The sequence below is a fragment of the Lagenorhynchus albirostris genome, chromosome 8 (assembly GCF_949774975.1).
Source record: "Lagenorhynchus albirostris chromosome 8, mLagAlb1.1, whole genome shotgun sequence".
NCBI classification, from domain to species: domain Eukaryota; kingdom Metazoa; phylum Chordata; class Mammalia; order Artiodactyla; family Delphinidae; genus Lagenorhynchus; species Lagenorhynchus albirostris.
In genome coordinates, this window is record NC_083102.1 from 29,234,287 (window position 1) to 29,258,669 (window position 24,383).

At 37.4% G+C, this 24,383-nt stretch overlaps 1 protein-coding gene across 1 annotated transcript in view; it reads left to right on the plus strand.

Annotated features, from left to right (window-relative positions):
• TSPAN12 (tetraspanin 12) overlaps positions 1-24,383 on the plus strand; it is a 65,402-nt gene that overhangs the window by 15,140 nt on the left and 25,879 nt on the right. Inside the window, exons 3-5 of the mRNA XM_060156000.1 lie at positions 285-367; positions 2,017-2,152; positions 22,392-22,466. Coding sequence (XP_060011983.1) covers positions 285-367; positions 2,017-2,152; positions 22,392-22,466 — 294 coding nt within the window. The remainder of the gene's footprint in view (positions 1-284; positions 368-2,016; positions 2,153-22,391; positions 22,467-24,383) is intronic.

Sequence of the window (24,383 nt, forward strand, 5' to 3'; positions counted from 1 at the left end):
ATTGGATAGTTTAGTTGTTCTGTACAATTCCTGTCCTGAACTACCGTATCTAATAGTTCCACTATCTGTATACTGTTTAGTGACATTCTATTTAGTAGCTATGACATGATTACAAAACAGAATGGCAGATATTTATAGTAAGAGTAAATTTCAACAGGTGGTAAATGGTAATTAGGAAAAAACATAATGATTATGTAAATAAAATCCTTAATTTTTTATTATGAGTCCTGCAGAGCATGGTGCATAAATCCTTCGTCACCAGTTTGTATTTTTTTCCCCTCCAGTTAATGTCCATCAGCGTGTTGGCAGTTTCCGCTTGGATGAGGGACTACCTAAATAATGTTCTGACTTTAACTGCAGAAACAAGGTAGGCTTTATGATTAATGATTGACTTCTAGGGCTTCCCTGGTGGCGCAGCGGTTGAGAGTCCGCCTGCCGATGCAGGGGACACGGGTTCGTGCCCCGGTCTGGGAAGATCCCACATGCCGCGGAGCGGCTAGCTCCGTGAGCCGTTGCCGCTGAGCCTGCGCGTCCGGAGCCTGTGCTCCGCAACGGGAGAGGCCACAAGAGTAAGAGGCCTGCGTACCGCAAAAAAAAAAAAAAAGATTGATTTCTTTCATCAGGGTTTCCTCAGACACTAGTTTCTAAGTAACATTGCCCTAGGGTGTTTAGACGGCAGTGCTCATCCACGATCGTTTGGAAAGTTTTTCCTGCCCATGGCAACACTTGCATTTTCCAGCATATCATTAAGGTGTGCCACTGGTTCTGGAGGACACTTCTGGTTATGGTAATACCACTTGCCTGTCCTTCTGACAGTGTGCCAGCCATGTCATATTTGTGTATAAAGGACGACACAGCTACTTTTCCTTAAGAAAATGATCGCCAACTTCTTCTTGCCTTCATATTCCTGAGCTAATGAAAACCAAACCCCAAATGACATTTTCTTACCCAGTTTCAAGGATTGACCCACTAACATCTCAAGGGGCAAATTACTTAACTTCTCTGAGCCTCAGTTTCTTCATTTCTGAATGGGGATTGTATTAAATGCCACTCTGAATTTTCCTAAGGATTAACTGAGATACATTTCTATAAAGTCCTTAACACGATGGAGCTTAGTAAGCACTTTGTAACGGTCGTTTTTTGTTATCTTAATTATTACTCGTACTGTTATGGCTCTAGTTAATAATTTTTTCACAGTCTTAGCAGAAAGCATTTCCCTCCCTTCCTTTTAATTCAGACCAATTTCCCTTCCATAGCAGTGTTTCACATCTTTGGGAGAGGTCATTTGTTGCGGAGAAAGTGCACACTGCATATGGAGTCCCAGACCAGAGAAGAGTAGGGAGAGTCTTCTCAGTTAAGAAATGTTGAAAAGCGTTTCCCTGGTGGTGCGGTGGTTAAGAATCTGCCTGCCAGTGCAGGGGCACGGGTTCGAGCCCTGGTCCAGGAGGATCCCACATGCCACGGAGCAACTAAGCCTGTGCGCCGCAACTACTGAAGCCGCACGCCTAGAGCCTGTGCTCCACAACAAGAGAAGCCACCAAAATGAGAAGCCACCAAAATGAGAAGCCCGTGCACCGCAACGAAGAGTAGTCCCTGTTCGCCGCAACTAGAGAAAGCCCGTGCGCAACAACAAAGACCCAATGCAGCCAAAAATAAATAAATAAATTTATAAACAAAAAAAGAAATAGTGAAAAGTCTCATGTGGTTTCCTCAGGTTAAGGCTTCAGAGCTAATATTAGATCGACTTTTTACTGACAACCCCTATCTTATATTTTAAATGAGCTGAGGTAGGAAGGCTACCACTTGTATAAAAAACTAAACCGAACAAGACAAAAAATAAAACAAGCAAGCAAATTGGTGATTGTTCAGTGATTCTGAAATAGAAATCCAGTCTTCAGCTTTGAGGCGTGATGATTTAAAGGATTATTAACACAAGTCAGTTGTGTCTTGTACTATGTCTTGGGTGCATTTTGGTTATATTTTATTTATAACATGACATTATTGTTCTTCTTTCAGGGTAGAGGAGGCTGTCATCTTGACTTATTTTCCTGTGGTTCATCCGGTCATGATTGCTGTTTGCTGTTTCCTGATCATCGTGGGGATGTTAGGATACTGTGGAACAGTAAAAAGAAATCTCTTGCTTCTTGCATGGGTACGGTGTTTATATCTATTCTTTATTGTGGTTAAAAAGACCAACCAGTAATGTATAATTGGTTCATCAGTGCACAAGATTACATGCTTAGGGAACTGTGATAGCGGTTCCCTAATCTGTGCTCATTGTTCAACATCCTGTGAGAAGGGAAGTGTTCTTTCCATGAGAGACGATTTCAGTACAAGTATTTGCTGTACTCAGAAGATGAGGTGTGGAAGTATGTACACTATTTAATTATTTCACTCAGGCCATGTGTTGACATTTTCATCTGAAAGTACGAATTTTTTCTAGTGTCACGGACCTTATTACACCACTCCAACAGCCCCCTTGGGACTAGAACTGAGACGTCATAATGGAACTCTGTTTCTTTCTCTCTTTTCTTGTTTTAAGCAAACCCACCACTTAAACCCATGTGGAAATTCAGGTGGTGAGGTAGCAAACAGACATCATAATCCCGGCACTGCCTTTACATAGGTTAGTGGATATGAGTCTCAGTTTCTATAGTTTTAGTGTTTTGTTTTTTAAAAAATTCTGGAACAGTTGGACTAAATTACTTCTTAAATTCTCTTCAGCACTCAAGCTCTATGATTCCAAAAAAAATGATTATGCCTTTAATTCAAAAATTAGCAAACCCTCTTTTAACATTAAAAACTTGAGTCAATTAAAACTACAGTTTACAGATAGAGTTTTGAAGCTCATTGATTGTATAAAATATTATATGTTAACGGCCCCAGGGGGTTGAGGCTGCTAACATGTAATTGCAGACATATCAGATTCCTAAAAAGTAATTCATTGAGTATATTCCTTTCTTTGCCATAGTTCTCAATGGTATCTGTGCACTCATTTCTTGTAGGGAACTTAAAAAAAGGTTTTTTTATGGTGTGCTGATAAGCTGGATATCTGAGCAGAAAAAAAGCCCTGATTTGTAGCATTTGAAGATTTCTGTGATGTAAATACTCCCAGCATGGTCGATTTCAGGCTACCAACTTGCCGTTACTGAATGCAGAGCTGGGGAGAGATGAGCACAGATTGGCTCTCAGGAGACAGCTCCCGCACGCCAGGGCTTGACTAGCTCCCGTCCCAAGCCCGTTAAAACAGACTCTTAGTGTGAAGCTGAACTAAAGCTTTGCATTTCACAAGAACAACCTGTGTTAATGTATTACTTGGCTTCATGGAGAATAACTCTTTAGGTCCATGATTGGAAAACAGAAAATGCTGCAGAGAAAGGGGACATGCCCATTGCCTTACTTCTGTTCACTTTGGTATACAATGCTTTTGACTGTATTTTATTTATAATATGTCATTAATTTTCTTCTCTCAGGGGAGAGGAGGTGGAAGGGTTTGGCACCTATGTTGCAATTCAAGAAATTTGGACAATAATTTAAACAAACTAAAGTACTTACTTTATATGAAACTTACAGTTTAAGGGATGGATAAGGTATTGAAACTCAAAAAAAAAAATCTCAGAATCCTTTTTTAAAACCACAATCTTACAACGATGTCCTATGTATACAACCAATTTAAATATAGCTGCTGTTCTTCCTCCTCCCAACTGGTATGATTCTGGATGGTCCCTGGACTGTGGAGGTGGGGTGGGGTAGGATAGCGTATTTCATGGAGCTTCAAAGACTTTTAGGAACATATTTTGAAAACCATTTACGCATTCCATTAGATTGCTTGAATGCAAGTAAAACAATTTGACAAATAACGAGGTAATTTGGGCTCTCCTTGGGGCAGGATGAGTCATAGAGACTTGTGCATGGGAGCTAGTTTGTGATGTTGGAAAGAACCTTATGCTGCACAGGTGACATGGAGGACTGAGGTTCTAAGGGCCAGAAACTTGTTCATTCATTCATTCTTCAAACATTTATGGAGAACATAGGCACTATTAGCCTTTGCCATCAGACCAGTGTATACACCGTGGATAGGCAATTTCACTACTGTCTGACAAGACCTCTAATAAGATTTACTCTGAGTACTGAGGCTAGAGAAGAGCTCCAAGCTCCGTCCCAAGGGGTCAGCCTCTCCTCCAGGAGGATGACTGGCATAGATGGATACTGCTTTACCCCATCCCGCCCCTTTTGGTGGATGTACTCTTTTCCGCAAAGCAGCTTTTGGTGCATCGCTGTTCCACGTGTCCCTGGCTGCCGTCAGCTCTTGGTTGTTCCTTCCCGTTGACTCTCTGTGGCAGTTTGTTCCCCATTCCCATCGGGCTGCCTGTCTCCTCTTAGCAAGTTCCTAGATGTTACTCTGTCTAAACCCAGCACAGCCTTTCCTTTGCTTGAAGAATGATTTGTGGTCTCAGCTCCCAATTATCTGTTGCTCGTAACTGATCTGCATCTGACCTGCTTCTCAGGCAGTTTTTTCTCTGCCTTTCTTTCCATAGCCTCCTTCTCTAAACAGTTGTCAAATCCTGTAGGTTCTAGTTTTACAATCTCGGGATCCCGTCCCTTCTTTTCTTATTTGGAATGCCCAGGTTCAGGCTCTCCTGACTTTTTTTTTTTTCTTAATTTATTTTACTTATTTTTAAATTTTTGGCTACGTTGTGTCTTCGTTGCTGTGCACAGGTTTTCTCTAGTTGCCGTGAGCGGGGGCTACTCTTCATTGCAGTGCGCAAGGTTCTCATCACGGTGGCTTCTCTTGTTGTGGAGCACGGGCTCTAGGTGCTCGGGCTTCAGCAGTTATGGCTCGCGGGCTCCAGAGCGCAGGCTCAGTAGTTGTTACACACGGGCTTAGTTGCTCTGCGGCATGTGGGATCTTCCTGGACCAGGGATTGAACTCGTGTCCCTGGCACTGGCAGGCGGATTCTTAACCATTGTGCCACCAGGGAGGTCCCTCTCCTGACTTCTCGCTGAAACAGTGCAGAGCCCCCTAACTAAACTTCCTGCCTCTGTTGTCTCCTAATTTACCCCAAACCAGTGCTGCCGGTTAATACAATGCAACAGTCATCACATTACTCCTCTGTTCCGAAACCTTGAAAGACTTCTGGTTGGGTAATGAAGTGTTTAGAGACACTTCAATCTTGCATCAAGCTCTCCTGCAATCAAACCTTCATCTGCCATTTTTAGCTTTCTTACCTTTTCATTTTCTGACTGTTCTTTCCTGCTCTTACTCCTGCTGTCCCTTAGCTGGGAATTTCTTCTTAATGCTTTTGTTTCAGTACTACCAGCCCATTACAATTTGCCTGAAATACTACCTCCTGAAATTGTAATAATGACAAAGATGATGATGATAATCAAAGTAGTTAACATTTCTCATGTGTTGACAAACTGTAATGCTTTCAGACTCGTAGAGGTTTAAATGAAATTTTTATATGAAGGGCTTTACATTAATTAATCAATTTTGAGATAGATACTATAATTATTCCCATAATATAGATGAGGAAAGGAAGCACAGGTTGGCTCAGTGATTTGCCTGTTTGCATAGCTAGTAAATGGAGTATATGGTATTCAGATCATCACAGTCTAGTTCGAACAACATGTTTGCAACAACTTCACTATTTTACTCTGTAATTGCTGCCTTTTCTTAAATGCTTAAGTATCTTAGTATTATTTAATTATTAATACTTAGTATATCTTAAGGATTAGGCATCTCACATTGTATAAAACATTTTCCCTATGATCTTTCATTTTAAACTCAACAACAATCATCTAAGAGAGATGATTACAAATGAGGTTCAGAGAGGTTCAGTAATATGTCCAAGGTCACTCAGCACTAGCAGGTAAAGCTTTGATTCAGACCTCTGTGTTTCTGACTGCCAAGCCCATTCTCATTGGGCCTTTACCGATGTCTCCAACAGACATGTCTCAACTTTTGAAGTCCAGTGCGTTTCTCCTATTATAAATTTCCCTTTTTTTATAACCAGCCCAAACTGCCGGTACAAACAACTTGATAATATGAACCATTCATCTTGCCTATTGCTTTAATAACTTTTTATGAAATCGAGTAATTGACAGGAAATTAGAACAGTGTGAGTCGAAGTGGCCAGCACATCAGATAGGGAGGATGGTGTCTGGAAGGCAGTGAAGAGGGTGAGATTTTAAGGGAGGAGCCTGGCTGTTACATAGGTTTTGACAACAGTGGCCTGTTAAAGGGGTGAGCACTAACGCAGGATATGACAGGATGTCAGGTCTTTGGCAAATATTTGCAACGAAACTCACGTGATTTCTTCCTTTATGTCCTTTAGCTTTTTTTTTTGTGGTATGCGGGCCTCTTATCCTTTAGCTTTTTATCCTAATTTTTTTTTTTAATTAGGAGTTTCCTTAATTTTGGATACAAATGTTTAAATAAGCCCAATGCATTCAATCCAACTTGTCCATTTCCTTGTACTCAAAATCGCGCTTCACTTTTAAGACCTGTAAACCAGATTAGAGAAGAAAGCTTTTTTTAAAAAAAAAAAAAAAAAAGACCACCAGTATCTCTGAGAGCTGCCACAGCTCTTGAATGATTACTAAGAAAAGGTCTGGCAACTGGGCTATGGTGCTGTTTAAGCAAAAGTCAAAATGCCATTATTCATCAGACTGATCAAGAAAAAGGGAGAGAGGCTCAAAACAGATCTTTATAACCGACCTGCCTTCACACGCTCACCTCTCCAACATGAAGTCGACCCTTTTATTGAATTATAGATGCAGATTGCTAAAACACCCTAATCTAAGTTTCCTAAATAAACTACAGGACATTCAATAAAACTTGTATTTCAGATAGACGACAAATAATAGTTTCGTATAAGTTTGTCCCATGCAATATTCAGGATATACATCTACTAAAACATTATTTTTTATCTGAAACTCAGATTTAAATGAGCATCTTGTATTTTTACTTGCTGGATTTGGCAACCCTGCTCTAACCAGATTTGTTCTTAATAAATATGAAACTGTCACAGAACAGCAACTTTTATATACATATAGGAGGATATTACAAGTAATTAAATTCTAATTATATTGGGAAAACAAGCCAAAATGAATAGGAAGATAAGCTTGAATGTGCCATGACTTTCAAAGTAATTTCAGTAACAGAAATTCCTTTTCTTTTTACAAGAGAAATTAAAGCTAAATGGAAATTGGTTTCAAACTTTAGATGGGTACTTCCCAAGGCTTTTAGCTGTAGACTAAATGAAATTCATTTGTTATTGCAGTTCTACCTTGCTATTAACAGAGGCATTAGGAAGGCAGTGCCAGCTCAGGGGGAATGTAAACAGATTGAACAGACATGTTTACAATATCGACAACAGCTGAACGTCACCGTCAGGAGATCGTCATTTGTCAGAGAGTGATGCTAATATATGCTCGGCTGCCAGCAAACCACAACTTGTCAGGCACTGGTCAGAAATTAAGTTGCCTGCGCCTTACATGTTTAAGATCAGTACCTTGTATTTAAAAGGGAAGGTTTTCTTTTCTTTTTTTTTCACTTTTATTATCCCAGAGAATTTGCACATAGCTAGTGATTGTGTGGAAGCACTTTTAAAGCTTTCTTAAAATATCCAGTGGTTGAACCAGATTTGAAATGATTCTCTTAAGAGAAATCAAGTACGTTTTTAATGGCCATGGAGAAATTAACCATCCTCAGTTTTCTGTTATTTAAAATCATAATGCAAAACAGGAATATCTTTAAATAGTAGTTAATTTTCTACTGACTCTGTTTAAGTCTTTCTTTTAACTAGTTATACATTTAGTAATTATACAGCTCCTTATAACCCATTAAGTTAAAATTAAATTATTAAGTTAAATATCTTTATTATTTGCTATTTATAGTTTTGGTTGGTATTTGATTGCACGTTCAGCATCTACCCAGAGTTTCACTCTGTTTTCTCAGAAAATACTTATAGCAACTTTATATGGTTAGACTTATTTTACACCTGAGGGGAAGTAGGATGCCTGAAGATACACACCTGCTAGCTGCTTTCATTAGCATTCAGATTCAACTTATACAAGTCTATATGTGTTTCATTCCAACGCCCAGTGACTGGAATACATTTAATTAATTAATGGCACTATTTCTATAAAACTTAAATATGCTTCATCTGTAATCCAAGGTATTCAGTAGTCATTCCGTTTTTAAAAATATAATCTTTTAATGTCCTTATTAAGGAAGGAACTCTAAAAATTTGACCATCGTTCTCCCTTATCCTGTCCAAGAATCAAACAACTTCTCTTTCCCTTTCTGCCCTCTGTCCTTCCCCTCTCTTTCCTTTTTCCCTCTGTAAACATATACTGAGTACTCAGTCTGTGATAGACATGAGATACAAAGATGAAATGGGCGACTGCAAAGAAAATATCACAGCACGATACAGTATTAAGGTTATAAATAAATTAGTGTGGGAACCCTGAACAAGGAGCGGTTGGAGATTTCCAGTAGGTTGGGCAGGAGAGTCTTTATTTGAGCTGGATGTTGAAAATGTGTAAGAGTTTTCTGGTGGAGGAGGGAAGCCACATGAAGAGTATGTGCAAAGATACAGAAGAGTGAAAGAACATGGGAAGTTTAGGCAAAACTTAGAAGTTCCGTGTAACTATGGTGTCAGTGAAAAGCGCATGAAGTAGTCCAACCATGAAGGTCTTTGTAGGAGGGTCTGATGTTATCCCTTGGACTATAGAGAGTCAATGGGTGTTTCCAGCATTTAATGAAATGATAACATTAAGGGCTGGAGGCATTGGGAAGGCTGGTTAGTGGTTATACCCTAGTCTTTGGAAGCCATGCACGAGGTCTAGACTAAGACTAGGGTTTGAGGACTGAGTGCAAGGCAGCTGAATTCAGCAGACTTTGCTGAGATCGAATTTTTGCACATGATAGTAATGTTTGTATTACTTGACATGAGGAAACGGGGTATTATTCAATATGTATGCGTTTTTCATCTAATAGAAACATATCCCTTCAATATATGCGTTTTATTTTGACATGTTAACTAGAATTCTTTTAGAGCTATAGCTTTAAAATTTAGTTGTTAAACTCACAAAAATTTCAAGCAGAGGAAACTGAAGATGACGTAGGCATTTCTGCATCCGGAGGCTCAGCTTGCACATCTCGGTTTTGTATGCACACAAAGCCCAGGACAGAGTTCCATTAACCTTTCTGTTTCTTCAGTGATGTTGGTTTGACTGTCTCTAATTATACCCCAGAAAAGCACACAAGCAGACGTCTCTGAAAGGAAATGTCATGATATTCATGCCCTTAGTGGTGGGTCTTTGTGACAGGATCTTGAGTGTTCTTTGGACTTTTTGCTTACTTTAGGGTTTGAAGTATGAATGGCTCAAGGTTTTGTATTTCTGACTTTGGTATAATTTAGGTATACTCTGTCATGGTACGCATTTTAAGCTTTGTTATATATTGTTTCTTATTATATACATTTGCGATAGCTTTGGTTAAATATAAGCCATATAAATCTATACCCATTGATTTGGTGAATATCCCTAGTCTGTTCAGGGTTCAGTGACAGATATTTCTCAGGCAGCACGTGCTCTGAAGGGGTGATTCTGCTGTGGTTGCTGGTTACAGGTTCAGCAAATGCTACCTTGAGGTTAATTCAGCAATTGTGTAGAGTTTTTGCTTTCACATCTGGGTCCAACATCTATTGACTTCTTTTGGCCAAGGTAAAACAGTAGCTATTCATTCAAAATCATATCAGTGTCTAGATGACTCAGGAAACAGAGTTAAATCAATAGACAAGCAAATGACACATGTAGAAGACGAGAGAATTAAGTCGCTTAAGCTATAATGAGGAAAGTAGCTTTCAGAAAACCTGTATAGAAAAATGAGGTTGAATATTTACTTAATATGCAATATCTGATGAATTTGATGACTAAATAATAGCTTATGAATTAAAGGTTTTTTTCATGAAATTTCCTAAATTAAAAACACCTACTTTTTCAGAATTGTGATCCATATGTTTCCCCCTTTATTCGTAGAAGGGATTTTTTTTTTTTGGCCTCGCTGCGTGGCATGTGGGATCTTAGTTCCCAGACCAGGGATCGAACCTGTGCCCCTGCAGTGGAAGCATGGAGTCTTAACCACTGGGCCAACAGGGAAGTCCCCATTTCCCCCTTTATTCAGTTAAAGGGTTATTACAGACTCCAATTATGTGCTCAGATTAAGATGAATCTTCTCAGCTCACATGACAGAAACACTAATTTAAATTTTATTTAAAATGTATAAACACTGTAGTTGTATCGCTTAGTATTCCTCTTAAGCACTGCATTTGAGTTATTCGGAAATAAGTGATTATCCCTGAACTTTCTTTAGATTACCATTATTTTAGTTTTAAAACTTTAAAATTTGGAAACTACAAGTTTCCGCAATATGGTTACAACTATGAAGACATTTTAGAAACATCTTTAAGAAAGTTGAAATTTTATTAGATGATACGTGCCAATGTAAGAATTGTTGCTAGTTAAGTAAAAATATGAATCTTTTCAGTGCCTCTTCTAGGAAACAAGCATTTAAAATATTATAAATTTTCAGGTTCTGTGCAGGGTTTACACAGCCGAGTTGAAGACACAGACTGATAACTTTTAACAAGACTTGGAGAAGTTTGCCTTTTGTAATTAAAGTATTTTAATTCTAAAAGTTCTCTTTTGTGTTATTAAAGTACTTTAAAAGAACTGTAAGGAACAATAGATAGCCTTGTTCTACCAAGAGCATTTAATAAAAGGACATGAGGAATCATTTGAACTGAGATCTGAGGGGGAGGGCAGAATTTGGATGGCTGGTGATTCATGGGCAGAAGTGGGAGAAGGGCCTCTGCAGGGGAAGCAAGGGACTTTGAGGAATTGAAAGGCTAGTGGAGGGAGCAGCTGTGAAAAGACTCAGAAGCTCATGGAGTGCTTGGCAAAGGGCATGTGTAGGTCATTGGATAGACATGTGCCAGTCTTACAAGGCTGAGCCTTGGCTGTGTGACCTAGGGCCAAATTATGGAGATGTCTTGAATATATCTTGTGCACATGCTCTGCAGTGTGAAGTTTGGGGAGCTGCAGAGTGATGGGATATCTCTTTTGCTACATAACCCAGGAAGCAGTGTCTGTTCTTGCTTTCTTCGGGGCCTTTTTCTCCTTTACCTGGGAGAAGATAGCTACCTGGTCCTGCCACTCTGGGCTAAGGGGGCTTCACATTTAGAGAACCCTTTTTAATGATGGAAGAGAGAATGGAAGACGTATTTTATTCTAACAATGTGCCTTTACTGATGAAGGAATAAAGGTTTTCAGGTGAGACAGTCTAGCTAATGCTTTAGAATTTTTTTCCCAGATGTACATTGTAAACAAAATTTTATTAATCTGGATGTATTTAATTCAGGTTTAATAGCAAAATTATAGTTAGTAAGCTAAAGTAGGCACCAGGAAACTGGGTGTGGGGCTAGGATGCCCTTAGGGAGACCAGCCAGCCAAGGGCTCTTGTGGAATGGTTTGAACAGTAGTTCTTTGGAATGCTGCCACAATTTCCCAGGCTCAGGGGAAAAAAACGTTCCATAAACAATTGACTAGTAGCAGAGGATTGTTGTAGAACTGCTTAACTTGTTTGAGAACAAACTTTTTAAGCATGTTAGAAGCACTTACCTACAGATAATGGATATGCTCCTTTCAAATCATCATTAATCTGTTTATAAAAGCAGGTCTTTAAGGATCTGCTTATCAATTTTCAATATTCTTATAGCTAAAATATTTGTTGTAACAAGCATGCATTTCTCTAAAATTGATCTGTAATTCATGCTATTTAATTCAAATTGTTCCTTCTACCAATTAGACTGAATTACTGATGTTTGGGCAACTTTGGTGACAATTTAGTGATTTTATCATTATTCACATATGGTTTTCTTTCCCTGAACATTAAGCATGACTGTGGATCAGCTTGTGTTCTTCTACTTTATTATTTTAAAAAAGAAAATACATATTTTTGGTCCAGGAAGAAAGTGTTTTTGCTGGAATAGATTGATCAAGAAGAAAAAAAAGAATGAACCTCTTCACTTATAATAAATCTTTGTATTCGTGGATTTATAAAATTTAATGGAAACATTTCCCTTTAATACTCTTTTTAACAAATAGGTTTGAGGTTTTTCTGGAGAATGTACAAAGGTAAGTTAAAATGTATATCTTGTCTGAAAATAAAGGTAAAACAAAAGAAAGTGATTTAGAAGATACTTTCACAAATACAGTTATAGAATGATTCAAAAGTTATTGCAGATATTAAAGTATGAATTCCCTTCCTACCTAATAAAATCCTTTAAAATTTCCAATTTCCTAATCTGTTGTCTTGTAAATGATGTTGTCCTAAAGACGCCGGTGGTAATGGACTCACTCCTCTCGTGTTTGTGAGATATCTGGCCGCGTTTGCGTCTGAGAGGCATGAGTTGGATCAGAATTGAGTCTGGTGTTCTTTGACTGTGTTGCTTAGGATACTTCCTCTGTACTTTCCTGCCGAGGTTCTGGTGATGAGGACTCCTGTCTTGCGTTCTGAGGAATAGCCCAGTAATACATAGAAACAACCTCTTTCGAGACCAGAAACACCCTGTAAATCTTTTGCAATGGGGCCGAGCATGCAGACTTTAGCTGACCTGGCTTACAAAGCAACAGAAGCTATATACATGGTGACCTGTCTAGCGTGTCCAGTTGCTTTATTGCCTTACCCTTAATGTGTTACCTGTCACAATATACATCACTGCCCCCGAGAACCCGTGGCCCCTGGCTAAGTCCCTCTGATTTTGGCATAATACGTTTCTCTGTCTCAGAGTTTGAACAGCGTGTGAAGCAAAGGCTTATTAATCTGAACTTCACCAACATCTTCGATAGAGAAACTAGCTCAACAAATTACCAGTGTAAATAAAATGGAAAAGGGGAGTAAATTAAGATACATTATTACAAAGATTCTTCTATGTATTTATTCAAATGTAAGCATGAACAAAGGACCACAGCATACCGATACTTTCTTACTTTAGCTCACCTTTCTGCATGGGCTCAGGAATGCCAAGACTTTGTTTCTTCAAAAACTGGTTTATAGTTCTAGCTTTTTCTAAATTAGACTGAACTCTTCTCATTTATAATTCTTAAAAGAAAGGAAATTTAATGCTGCCTTTTCTTGGAAAATTTTGTAAAGACACACAGAACATGGTGAATAGCTGGCCTTCAGAAAGTACCAAGCCTGTGTCTGCTATGACATCGTTTTGAGACTTGGCTAAAACAGAGGCTTTGTGTGGACGTGTGTTCTAAGCACAAGTGCTCTTGGACTGTTAGTAGTTTAGTCCCGGTGGATTCTTAACAGAATGTCAGCCGTTCCATTATCTTGTACAAATATTTGGCACTGGAATTCTCTTATTTACTAACTTTAAGTAATATAATATTTTTAAACCTCCAATCACTGGGAAAGGAAAAATAAACAACTGACATAGAGATACTTAGCACTGAAAGCTTGCAGAGTTTAGCATTTGACAGGGTAGAGACTGGAGTTTATCATTTATCATTTAGTGAATGCAGGCCTTTCATCAAACTTTTTGTTTATTAAAAGAGTTGGTTATGTAGCACGTAGGTAGGAGTCAAAAGGCACCGTGTTTTTAAAATATTCAAATGTCCAGTAAAGTATGGTATATTTTGAAATAGTTTTTATTTGTGGAGAGGAGAGTCTCAGGTTGTATTAATGTTCCAAGATAAGCAAATCTGACTTTTGTGGTTTTAAATTATGTTGAATGTTACTTATGAGAAAACAATCTGAGTTTTTAGTTATGAATTAAGAGACCAGCAGATTAAAATAACTTTTACAATGTTTATACTTTTTACTTCTCACCCAGTGAAATATATTCTCACTGAGGAGGTTCTGTGATATGTGGTTTATTATCTGCTTTGCTCACACAGAGAAATTTATATATGTAAGTGTTTCGTGGAAGACATTACAATTTTGTGTTAATGTAAAAATTCTTTTCCAGTTGGCATTTATACAGGAAAACAGTTTGGAGAATAACTGTTTTGTCTACTTCTCGTAGGTTGGATTTTTTGTTTCCTTTAGATAGTATATATCGCAGAGTCCTCTATCCATAAAACTGGATATGATGAGGATAAGTTTTATATCAATAGAACATAGTTCCTATTAAAAAGCTCTTAGTAATTGAAAGTATCTTTTCCTATACTTCTCAACTGCTTATAAAGTTTAATATTCTCAATAAATTGATTGGCTTTGTTAGGGCAGATTGCTTTCTTCTTTTCATTAGATTGACGGAAGTTAGAAAGGAAAAATTTTAAATAAATCTATTTTCCCCAAAGTGAAAATTATTTGAAATATTTTGTACAAAACAAATATTACTTTCTTTGAAATTTTATTAAATCAATTATTAGCAGTACATAAGTAATACTTATTTCATTTATTAGTGTTTTTATGAAAGTTCAATTTAATGAACTGTTAAGCACTCATTGGCTATATGACATTATATTTCATTATGAAAACTGTAAGATATGAATAAGAACAAAAGTTAATTTTACTATTAACTTCAAAAGAAGCTGATCTGACTGATTTAATGTAAGGTCAAAACATAAAAAGAGATGGAATTACTGAGATAAAGTGTCAAGGAATTTGATATAGTAGTTAAAGCAGCATTTGTGCCTTTAATTAGGCATTATTTGGAGGAGGGAAAAAGGAATTTCTTTGCCATCCTTAAAATTTTGATATTACTGGTAGTCTTTTTTTTTTTTTTCCTACTGGAAAAGGTCAGAGATGGGAATGTAGGTGTTTTAATTCAAAGACAAGAAAGGTTTTGTAAATACCCGTGTGAACATGTACTTGTGTGCATTTGTGTTCAGTAGTGGAGGGGTCTATAGATGATGGATCGTGAGGTATTGCTAACACCACTGCCAACATCCGTGATATAATATGTACTATGTGCCAGCCACTATTGTATGTGCTTTATGTGTATTGGATCATTAAATTCTCCCAACTATACTATAAGGTTGCCACGATTGTTATCTCCACTTTATAGATGAAGACACGGAGACACAGAAAGGTTAAGTGATTTGCCCAACTACGAAGTGGTAGAGCCGGGATCTGAATCCAGGAACTGTGCTCTGAAAAACTTAGTGTTCTGTTGCCTCTCAATGTACCTCGCTCCATTTTCTCTTTTCAAACATACAGCTAATGATATTTTTGTCATATGTTTTGGGGAATAACTTACACAATGTATATATATACCTTTGACATAATAAATGTACATACATACATTTGCACATACACATATATACCTATAAGAATACTTTATTTTTTACATACTTTTTATATACTTTTAATTTTGTATACTCACAATACTTGATTATATATACAAACGTGTGTTTCTTGAGCAAATAAACTAAATCCAAGCCTCCCTCCTTGAACGAAATTGCCCATAACATAGAGTTCTAAACTTCAAAATTTTGTGACTGAAGTGAATTCTCCAAGTTGGAAAATAATCCAGCTCGCATTGATTTGAGCAGACTGCCTGTGTGGTTTTATGAGCAATATTGGAGGAGACATTCAAATTTCCAAATAAGGTCTAGTGAAAGAGACCTCTGGGGTGGGGGGGCGGGTCTGTAAATCACATTTAAATATAAACTTTTTGCATTTTGTTACGGAATCCCTATTTTCAGCTACTGAAGGTACATTTAGGAAAAGGATGACAGCACCTGAGTATAAGTTTCCAATTGCCACCCCCCTCCTTTACTCCCAATAACCATGAAGTGTAATTGGGCAACTTATAATTTTCAGCCTTTTTGAATAACCTTTTCTGTGTAAAAAATATAAAATCCTCCAGCTACCAGCATCTTTCTCTTGATTGTCGAGTCTTCGGGGCAGGGCTATTGTTTGTTTTAATTTTATTTTTACTTTTATCAGAGTGCTTCATACACAAAATGTAGAGTAAATTTAATTCCAAAATACTTCTTATGAAAAATAGTAGTCCTCTACCTTTATCATTTTCCACTGCTAAGAAAGAGACAACTGCTTTCAATTTTTTTTTTTTTTTTTGCAGATTCCCTTGGAATTTACTTCCATATCTCTAAATCACATATTTATCTAACTCTTCTCATTCTTTTAGTTTTAAGCCCTATCCATTGACGTCTGTGCAAGATGAGGAACTGGTATCTTTTCCTGCCCTCAGTGCCGCACCACCCTCCAGCCCCGCCCCATGCATACTTCCTCTCTCAGCTCGACACAGATATATTATCATTTTGGTTAGAACAGTGTTTACATGCTCATGACTATGTAAATGTTATTCACAGACGGGCCAGGTAAATTACCAGGTTTACTTTTTTCTTTCTGGAATAATACTTTGGGTTTTTTTTTTTTTTTGGAATTCGTAACTCTCCTTGTTTTCTATGTTTTTCTGTCTAAATCAACTCTAAACTTCCCCGGTGTACGTTTTCTCTTCATATATTCAAATATTTGGGGTATTCTATCGATGATTTTTTTTTTTAAGAAACCTCTCAGCACGTTCTAGACCCACTCCAGTCTAGACTGCTGAAGCTGCTGCCGTCACGCAATACCCCCTTTACTACCATTCTGAGATTTCCTTTGCCTCCCTTTTGTTTTAGATCCCTTGTTTCCTGGAATCCAAGTCATTGTCCTACTCTGTTTAGTCTCTCATTTGAGGTAGCATATCTTCCAGTAGTTTCCTGAAAAACATACATAGGAAATACATTTTTTAAAAAGCCTGCATGCCTAAAAATGGCTTTAAATACCCTTACAGGTTAATTCCTTTTTTTTTTAATTTTAATCTTATTGGAGTATAGTTGATTTACAATGTTGTGTTCGTTTCAGGTGTACAGCAAAGTGATTCAGTTCTACATATACATATATTCATTCTTTTTCAGATTCTTTTCTCATACAGGTTATCACAGAATATTGAGTAGAGTTCCCTGTGCTATACAGTAAGTCCTTGTTGGTTAACTATCTTATATATAAGTAGTGTGTGTATTTTTTAAAAAATTTTATTTTATTTATTTATTTTTTATACAGCAGGTTTCTTATTAGTTATTTATTTTATACATATTAGTGTATATATGTGTATGTTAATCTCAAGCTCCTGATTTATCCCTTCACCCCACATTTCCCCTTTGGTAGCCATAAGCTTGTCTTCGATATCTGCACATCTGTTTCTGTTTTCTAAATAAGTTCATTTGTATCATTTTTTAAAACTTAGATTCCACATAGGAATGATATCATACATGTCTTTCTCTGTCTGACTTAACTTCACTTAGTAAGATAATCTCCAGGTCCATCCATGTTAATTCTAATGGCTATAGAATTATAGGTTGGAAATCATTTTTTTTCCTTAGAATTTTGAAGACATCCTCCTGCTGCCTCTAGCTTCCAATATTTTATTGAGAAATCCAATGCTCTTTTGGTTTTGAACCTCTGCGGGAAAGGTATTTAAATTTGAACTCCAGTTCTGTTTCCCGTATTCTGCTTTATCCTCGACTATACCTAGTGTCCCCAGTCCTGAGACTCTGTTTTACTGGTTCCACAGAATAACCCCTAACTTCTTTACTGGTAGGGGTGGATAGTACCCAGCTACATAGTGTAGGGGAGGGGACCTGAGGGCTCTAACTTCTTCCTAAACAAGTTTTCAACAAATCGTCCTCTTTTTAGCCCTACTTTCATCCACTTCTGCAAGTATCCAGGGCTTCCAGCAGCTAAGCATTTGGAGGGACTCTGTATGTGAATCAGGTTGTTCTCTACTTTCTCCACTACTGATTAAGCATTAAGCTTTTGGGGGACTGCTGAGAAATTTGCTACTCAACTGTTTGTTTTGTACCTTCCCAAATATACTTGCTATTGTCTTCTTTCCCTTTTCCTTTATCTCTGGGTTTATGTCTTTTAAAATATCCCTTTATTGTTTTAGTGAAGCTTCAACAGGGAGAAGGGATAAGGACGTGTGTTTAATCTACTTTCTTTAGTGGGAGATCCTGGGGAGTGGGGGAGGTGTCAGAGAAGCAGCTCATTTTTATAAATGAATGTTTCTTTCAGAAAAGACCTCATGGAGATTTTATTCTGTTGTCTGTACACATATAATGAGATGAAATAATCTTTAATACGAGAAATGAATCCCCTTTATTTCTACTGGAGGATGCATTGACTTACAAGTCACCAAGGGTTAAATGGGAAGGTGGGATTTCATGCCTTTACGTTCCTCCTCAAATACATCCAGGGGACAAAGGGACTAGTTAAACTGTGCCATTCTTGCCATTCTGTGGCCAACGCTTTATTTAAAATAACAGACGAATTGATTTCAGTATTTTTAAAAAAGAATTTGGTTTCCCACCCTCCACGCCCTTCCTGCCCTCGTTTCCTAATAAAGATCTTTTGAAAAATACCAGCTGTTTTCTCACTAGACAGGGATTTTACTAAAGATTTTACCAAATAACTTGTGGGTTTAGAAGACCCTTTAGAGCGAGTGACACTAACAGTCTTTAGGAGGAAATGAACAGTTTTACTTGTTGTCATTCTCCAGTCATAGTTACATCCATTCAAGAAATATTCACTGAGTACATGTTCTATGCCAGGCAGTATGTTAAGTATTTAAAACAATATCTCTTGTACTCGTGGAGTTTATATTCTAATAGATACTACGATATGGTTAATAGTGGCTACCCTTTAGGTAATGCTTCCTGTGGGACAGCACTCTACCTGGTTGAATCCTTAGTGCAACACTGCAAGGCAATTTTAACACTCTCATTTGACAGACGAGGAAATTGAGGCTTAGTGGTTTGCCCAAGGTCATCCAACTGGTATGTAAAGGAGCCAGAATCTGAAGCCAGGTCTATTTTATTTCAAAGCTCATGTTCTTCCATTTGTATAGTTGAAAAAAGTCAACAAAGCAATTTCACCTACAGTGTTTTATCTAATCTTCTGTTATCTAAATCAGTAAGGACACTCATTTCTGAACTGAAAGGTAATTATTCTCGGCTTGAGAGATTTGGTGAAAAAAAAATCACTAATTAATTGCACCATTTTGAGGGTATATCTTATTATCAGCTTGCCTTACTTGATGCAGTTTTTGCATGAACATATGTTTAGGGATAAAACTTATTCATAGAACACAAATTTTAGTTTAATTACAGTAGAAGAACTTAGCTGTTTTAAGAAAGTCTGTATCAACTAATTTTTAAAGCAAATAAAATAGTTTGTTAATGCAAATAATTGCATTCTAAGTCCCTTGTATAAACACTTTCTCAGGCTTTATTTATTTAAAATGTTCAGTTGATAGTAGCTCAGGAAAGATGGGGAGAGTCTGCATATGGTTCCTTAACTATGTAAATTGTCTTATATGTCTTAAAGGCACCCTGGACTATCATACTATAATCCTCCAGAAAGACACACAGTAAAACAGAGAGGCAATGTAGTACAGAAATGTGTAAGCAAAGTCAAGGGGAGTCAAATGTTAACAAGAAACTCAGAGCTCAAATTAGTCAGAGAAATTCAAGGAAACCTGAAATTGGTTTTTTCAGTTGGTAAGCTGATCATTATTTCCACTGACATTTATTAAATACCTGCTGTGTGACAGGTCCTGCTTCGGCACTGGGAATAAAATAATGTTTACGAACAAGATCCCTGCCTGCCAGAACCGATGGTCTGGCAGGTTAGTGAGCGCAGTGAATTGTGGGTGAGGCAGCCGACTGGTTTAAAAGCTGAAGCCTCTGAAGCTTGATATACAGGAGACAGAGATACCCAGGCACACAAGGGGAAGGAGAAGGGTAAAATGCTAAAGAACAAGAGATGAGATACTGGAAAACAATGATGAAGAAGAAACTGCGGCACACTGCAGGGAATGAAGGTCAAATCCAGGAGGAGAGGGCAAGTCCATATTGGATTGTATTTCACAAACGAGTTCAGAATTGCATTTGTATAATGCTTTACAAATTCAAAATTTTAAATTTTCCAAAACAATTTCCCATGTGTCAAATCAGCCTTGATGATAACAGTGAAGAAGACTTTATTTTTATCTTCATCAGACAGATGAGCAAACTGAAGTCAGGGCAGTTTAATGATTTTCCAGAGATCACAGACTGTGTTACTTCAGTCTGCTGACTCCAAATTCAGAGCTCTTTCCACTGTTCTAGGACAGCACTCATGGAGGAGAGGGGTGAGTTGCCCTGCAGACTAGCTTGGTACAGACCATCTCAGCAAACCACGTGTGTTGGGAAAGTAAGGGCTTGACAGACACATACTGACGTCATTAGGAGAGATATACACGTGTTTCAATAATGCTGAGGACAGCAGACGGTTTTGTAGTGAAATGTGATATGTATGTACCCTACCTGCCATAACAGAGCTCAACGGGAGTTGTTGCTTAATTCTTCGCTGGCTTTGTTTTATTTAAACTGTGGATTAACACCAAGTTTTATAGATGCCTCACTCAGATCCAGCTCTTAAACTAGTGACTGAGTGATTCTCTGTGCAGTGATCAACACGAGGGTGACTAGGACTCAGAGCTCCCTGAAAAAGAAAATGTAGGCGTAGGGCTTCCCTGGTGGCACAGTGGTTGAGGGTCCGCCTGCCGATGCAGGGGACACGGGTTCGTGCCCCAGTCCGGGAAGATCCCACATGCCGCGGAGCGGCTGAGCCTACGTGTCCGGAGCCTGTGCTCCGCAACGGGAGAGGACGCAACAGTGAGAGGCCCGCGTACCGCACACACACAAAAAATGGAGCCCTTTCCTGATCACCCAGTCCAAGGCAGCTCCCAGTCTCTTTCCATTGTACCACTCTGCTTTTTTTTTAACTTTCATTTTTTAAATTTTTTATTGAAATATAGTTGATTTACAATGTTGTGTTAGTTTCAGGTGTACAGCAAAGTGATTCAGTTATACATATATATGTATATATATATATATATGTATATATATGTACATATATATGTATATATAGCTATTCTTTTTCAGATTCTTTTCCCTTATAGGTTATTACAAAATATTGAGTAGAGTTCCCTGTGCTTTATAGTAGGTCCTTGTTGGTTATCTATTATATATAGTAGTATGTATATTTTAACCCCAAACTCCTAATTTATCCCTCCCTCCCTTTCCCCTTTGGTACCCATATGTTTGTTTTCTATGTCTCTAAGTCTAGTTCTGTTTTGCAAATAAGTTCATTTGTATCATTTTTTTTTTAGAATCCACATATAAGCATATGATATTTGTCTTTAGACAAATACTTCACTTCTGACTTACTTCACTTAGTATGATAATCTCTAGGTCCACTCATGTTGCTGCAAATGTAATTATTTCATTCTTTTTTGTGGCTAATGTTCCATTGTATGTATATATCACATTTCTTTATCCATTTATCTGTTGATGGCAGGTTAGGTTACTTCCAGGTCTTGGCTGTTGTAAATAGTACTGCTATGAACTTTGGGGTGCATGTACCTTTTCAAATTATGGTTTTCTCCGGATATGTGCCCAGGAATGGGATTGCAGGATCATATGGCAACTCTATTTTTAGTTTTTGAAGGAACCTCCATACTGTTCTCCATAGTGGCTGCACCAATTTACATTCCCACAACAGTGTAGGAGGGTTCCTTTTTCTCCACACCACATTCTGCTTTGTTTTCATATATTCTTATCTATTCATATATTGTGTAAAAAAAATTTATTGAGCACCTACTTTGTGACAAGGAACACGGTAAATTTCTGCCCTTGATAGAGCTGTCATTCCAGTGAAGAGGAATAATCAATAATCATCACTACCCGATCCTTCCACCCTGACTGGCACCATAAATGGAGTGGAGGATTCATGACAGCAGTGGAGTTGTTTTAATTCTGCTGGAATTAGTGAACTTTCAGAGAACCTCTTCTTTCTCACCCTTTTACTGTTTACTTCTGTAAAGTGACCTCCGCAACTGGAGAAGTGGCAAGGAAGAGCACAAAGAACATGGCTGCAGTGGTCCCTTTAGGGCTCCAAAATTTATTTTATTATGCACGTTCTTGAGCAAGTCCTATTGTATACTTTTCACATTAATTTCTTCATTTGTAAAGTGAGGTAGTCTTATCCATTGAGTGAATTAATTATGAAAGCATTTGATAAATGAAGCACCATCCAAATGACCACTTAGGTGAGTATTGAATGCTGTCTGCCGATATCTCAAAATTTGCTGAAATTTTCCACATCTGCTCCCAAGGGAGGGAGCTTCTTGAATATGTGCCTCTGTTTTCTTGTCCTTTGAATAAACAACACTGAATAATATTTAGCTTGTCTCTGATGACCATATTTTACTTTGATTCTATCCTAACAGCATTCATTTTCTGTTCTTCTACAGTATTTTGGAAGTTTACTTGTCATTTTCTGTGTAGAACTGGCTTGTGGTGTTTGGACATATGAGCAGGAAATTATGGTGAGTTCAAAATGGAATATAACCACAGTCTGAAACAATATTCGTTCAGCCTTTTAAATCAGATACTCTGGAGTTGTTAGGCACGTGATTATTAATTTGAATGTTCATGCTATCTGGTAACAATGAATACTCCCAATACTTCTGAAATGTAGCATTTTCTTTTCTGTGTCTAAAGCATAGTTCCAAAGCATAATTTGTAATTTTTCATTTCCTCTATTCCTATATATATCTTTAATTCCACAGATTGCTTAAACATGGATATAATAGACTGAAAATTATATATGTTCTAAAATAATTTTACCATCTTCTGAGTGTATAATAGGAAATATTCACATTTGCAACAGGACTTGAGAAAAGTTGAAAAGCTACATGAAAACCTTATAAAATGCTGACTGCAGCTGTACACTGATGGCTAGGAAACATGCACCTTCTGTTTGCAGGAAGCCGAACCATCTTCCAAATTAAGAAGTGTGTGTTAGAATGAATGAGAATAAGAGTTTCTTAACCTTAAGATTTTACCAGTCATGTTCGGTATACCACTCCACTTCACCTCTGCTCTATTGGGCATTATTACTTATTTAATGTTTGCTCACTTCATTGGTGAAAATTGGTGCATTGATTATCAGTGAGGTTGAGCACCTTTGCATGTCTGTGAAGTCTGGCTGTTTTTGTGGTGGCAGGTCAGATTCTTCCACTGTGAGCTTCGTAGAGTAACTCTGTTTCAGAAAGATGATGTTTTTTTCCCCCAGCATGTAGTCTTTGGACTGTCTACAGCAGGAGTCCACCAGGGTGATTCTTTAAAATTCACATTATAGGGCTCTAGGCCAGAGCTGCTAGATCGGAATAGAGGAAAATGCAGGGACTGAGTATCTGCATCTGTGGCAAGTTCCCCAGGTCAGTCTTCAACATTTTAAAATTTAAGAGCTCTTAAGAAGCGAAGCAGATTCTTTTTTTTTTTTAATTTAATTTAATTTATTTTTTATACAGCAGGTTCTTATTAGTTATCTATTTTATACATATTAGTGTATATATGTCAATCAAAATCTCCCAATTCATCACATCACCACCACCCATGAAGCAGATTCTTTTACATTTGTTTCTGAGAGGCATTTTGGCAGTTGTGTAAGAAAATTGAAGACATCTCTGGTACTGATGCAGTTATTAAAGATTCTATGGTAAATCTGCTACTGTACTGTGACACTGTTTTGAATACTAAGTGGTAATTACAGACTAGTGGGTACTCTACATACTTCAATTTACATGTAAACGATACTTTGGCACTGCTAGACAGCTGAACCCCTCTGAAAACACTCATGCTTTCAATGTGTGACAACTCTCAGTAAGAAGAGAGAATTTATGGTTATTTTTTTCTCTATTAATAATTGAAAAGTCAGGGCAGGTTCTAACTAGTTTAATATAAAGTTAAACACTATCTTCAAAACAAAATCTCCTCTTACAATAGGAATGCTCTTGTTGTCTTTGAGAATCATATTTTCACACCATCCCTAGAAACTTGGCATATTAAGGGAATGAAAAAGTGATGGATTCCAGGGACTCAGTTTTGGTGTCTTCCTAATTTTTTCTAATTTCAAAAAACACATGGATCTCCTTAACATTCAAGCAATGAGTAGTAAATTGTATAATTAATTCTTGATCTCCTCATCTCAGCTTTTGTGTTCTTTTTGGTAATTAAGAGGTTTTTAAAAATGAGTTTACTTTCTAGTGGATTTAAAAAAATGGTTTGAACAATGTTTATATCATACTAATATTTGATAAATTTCCTAAATTATAACAAGTTTGAAATGAATTAATTTAAGGTATTTGAAAGGAAATATTTTGACTCTAGTATAATTCTAAGGAACTTGAGGAAACAGAAAGGAATTGATACTTTTTAGATACTTGCTTCTATTCTGTGAA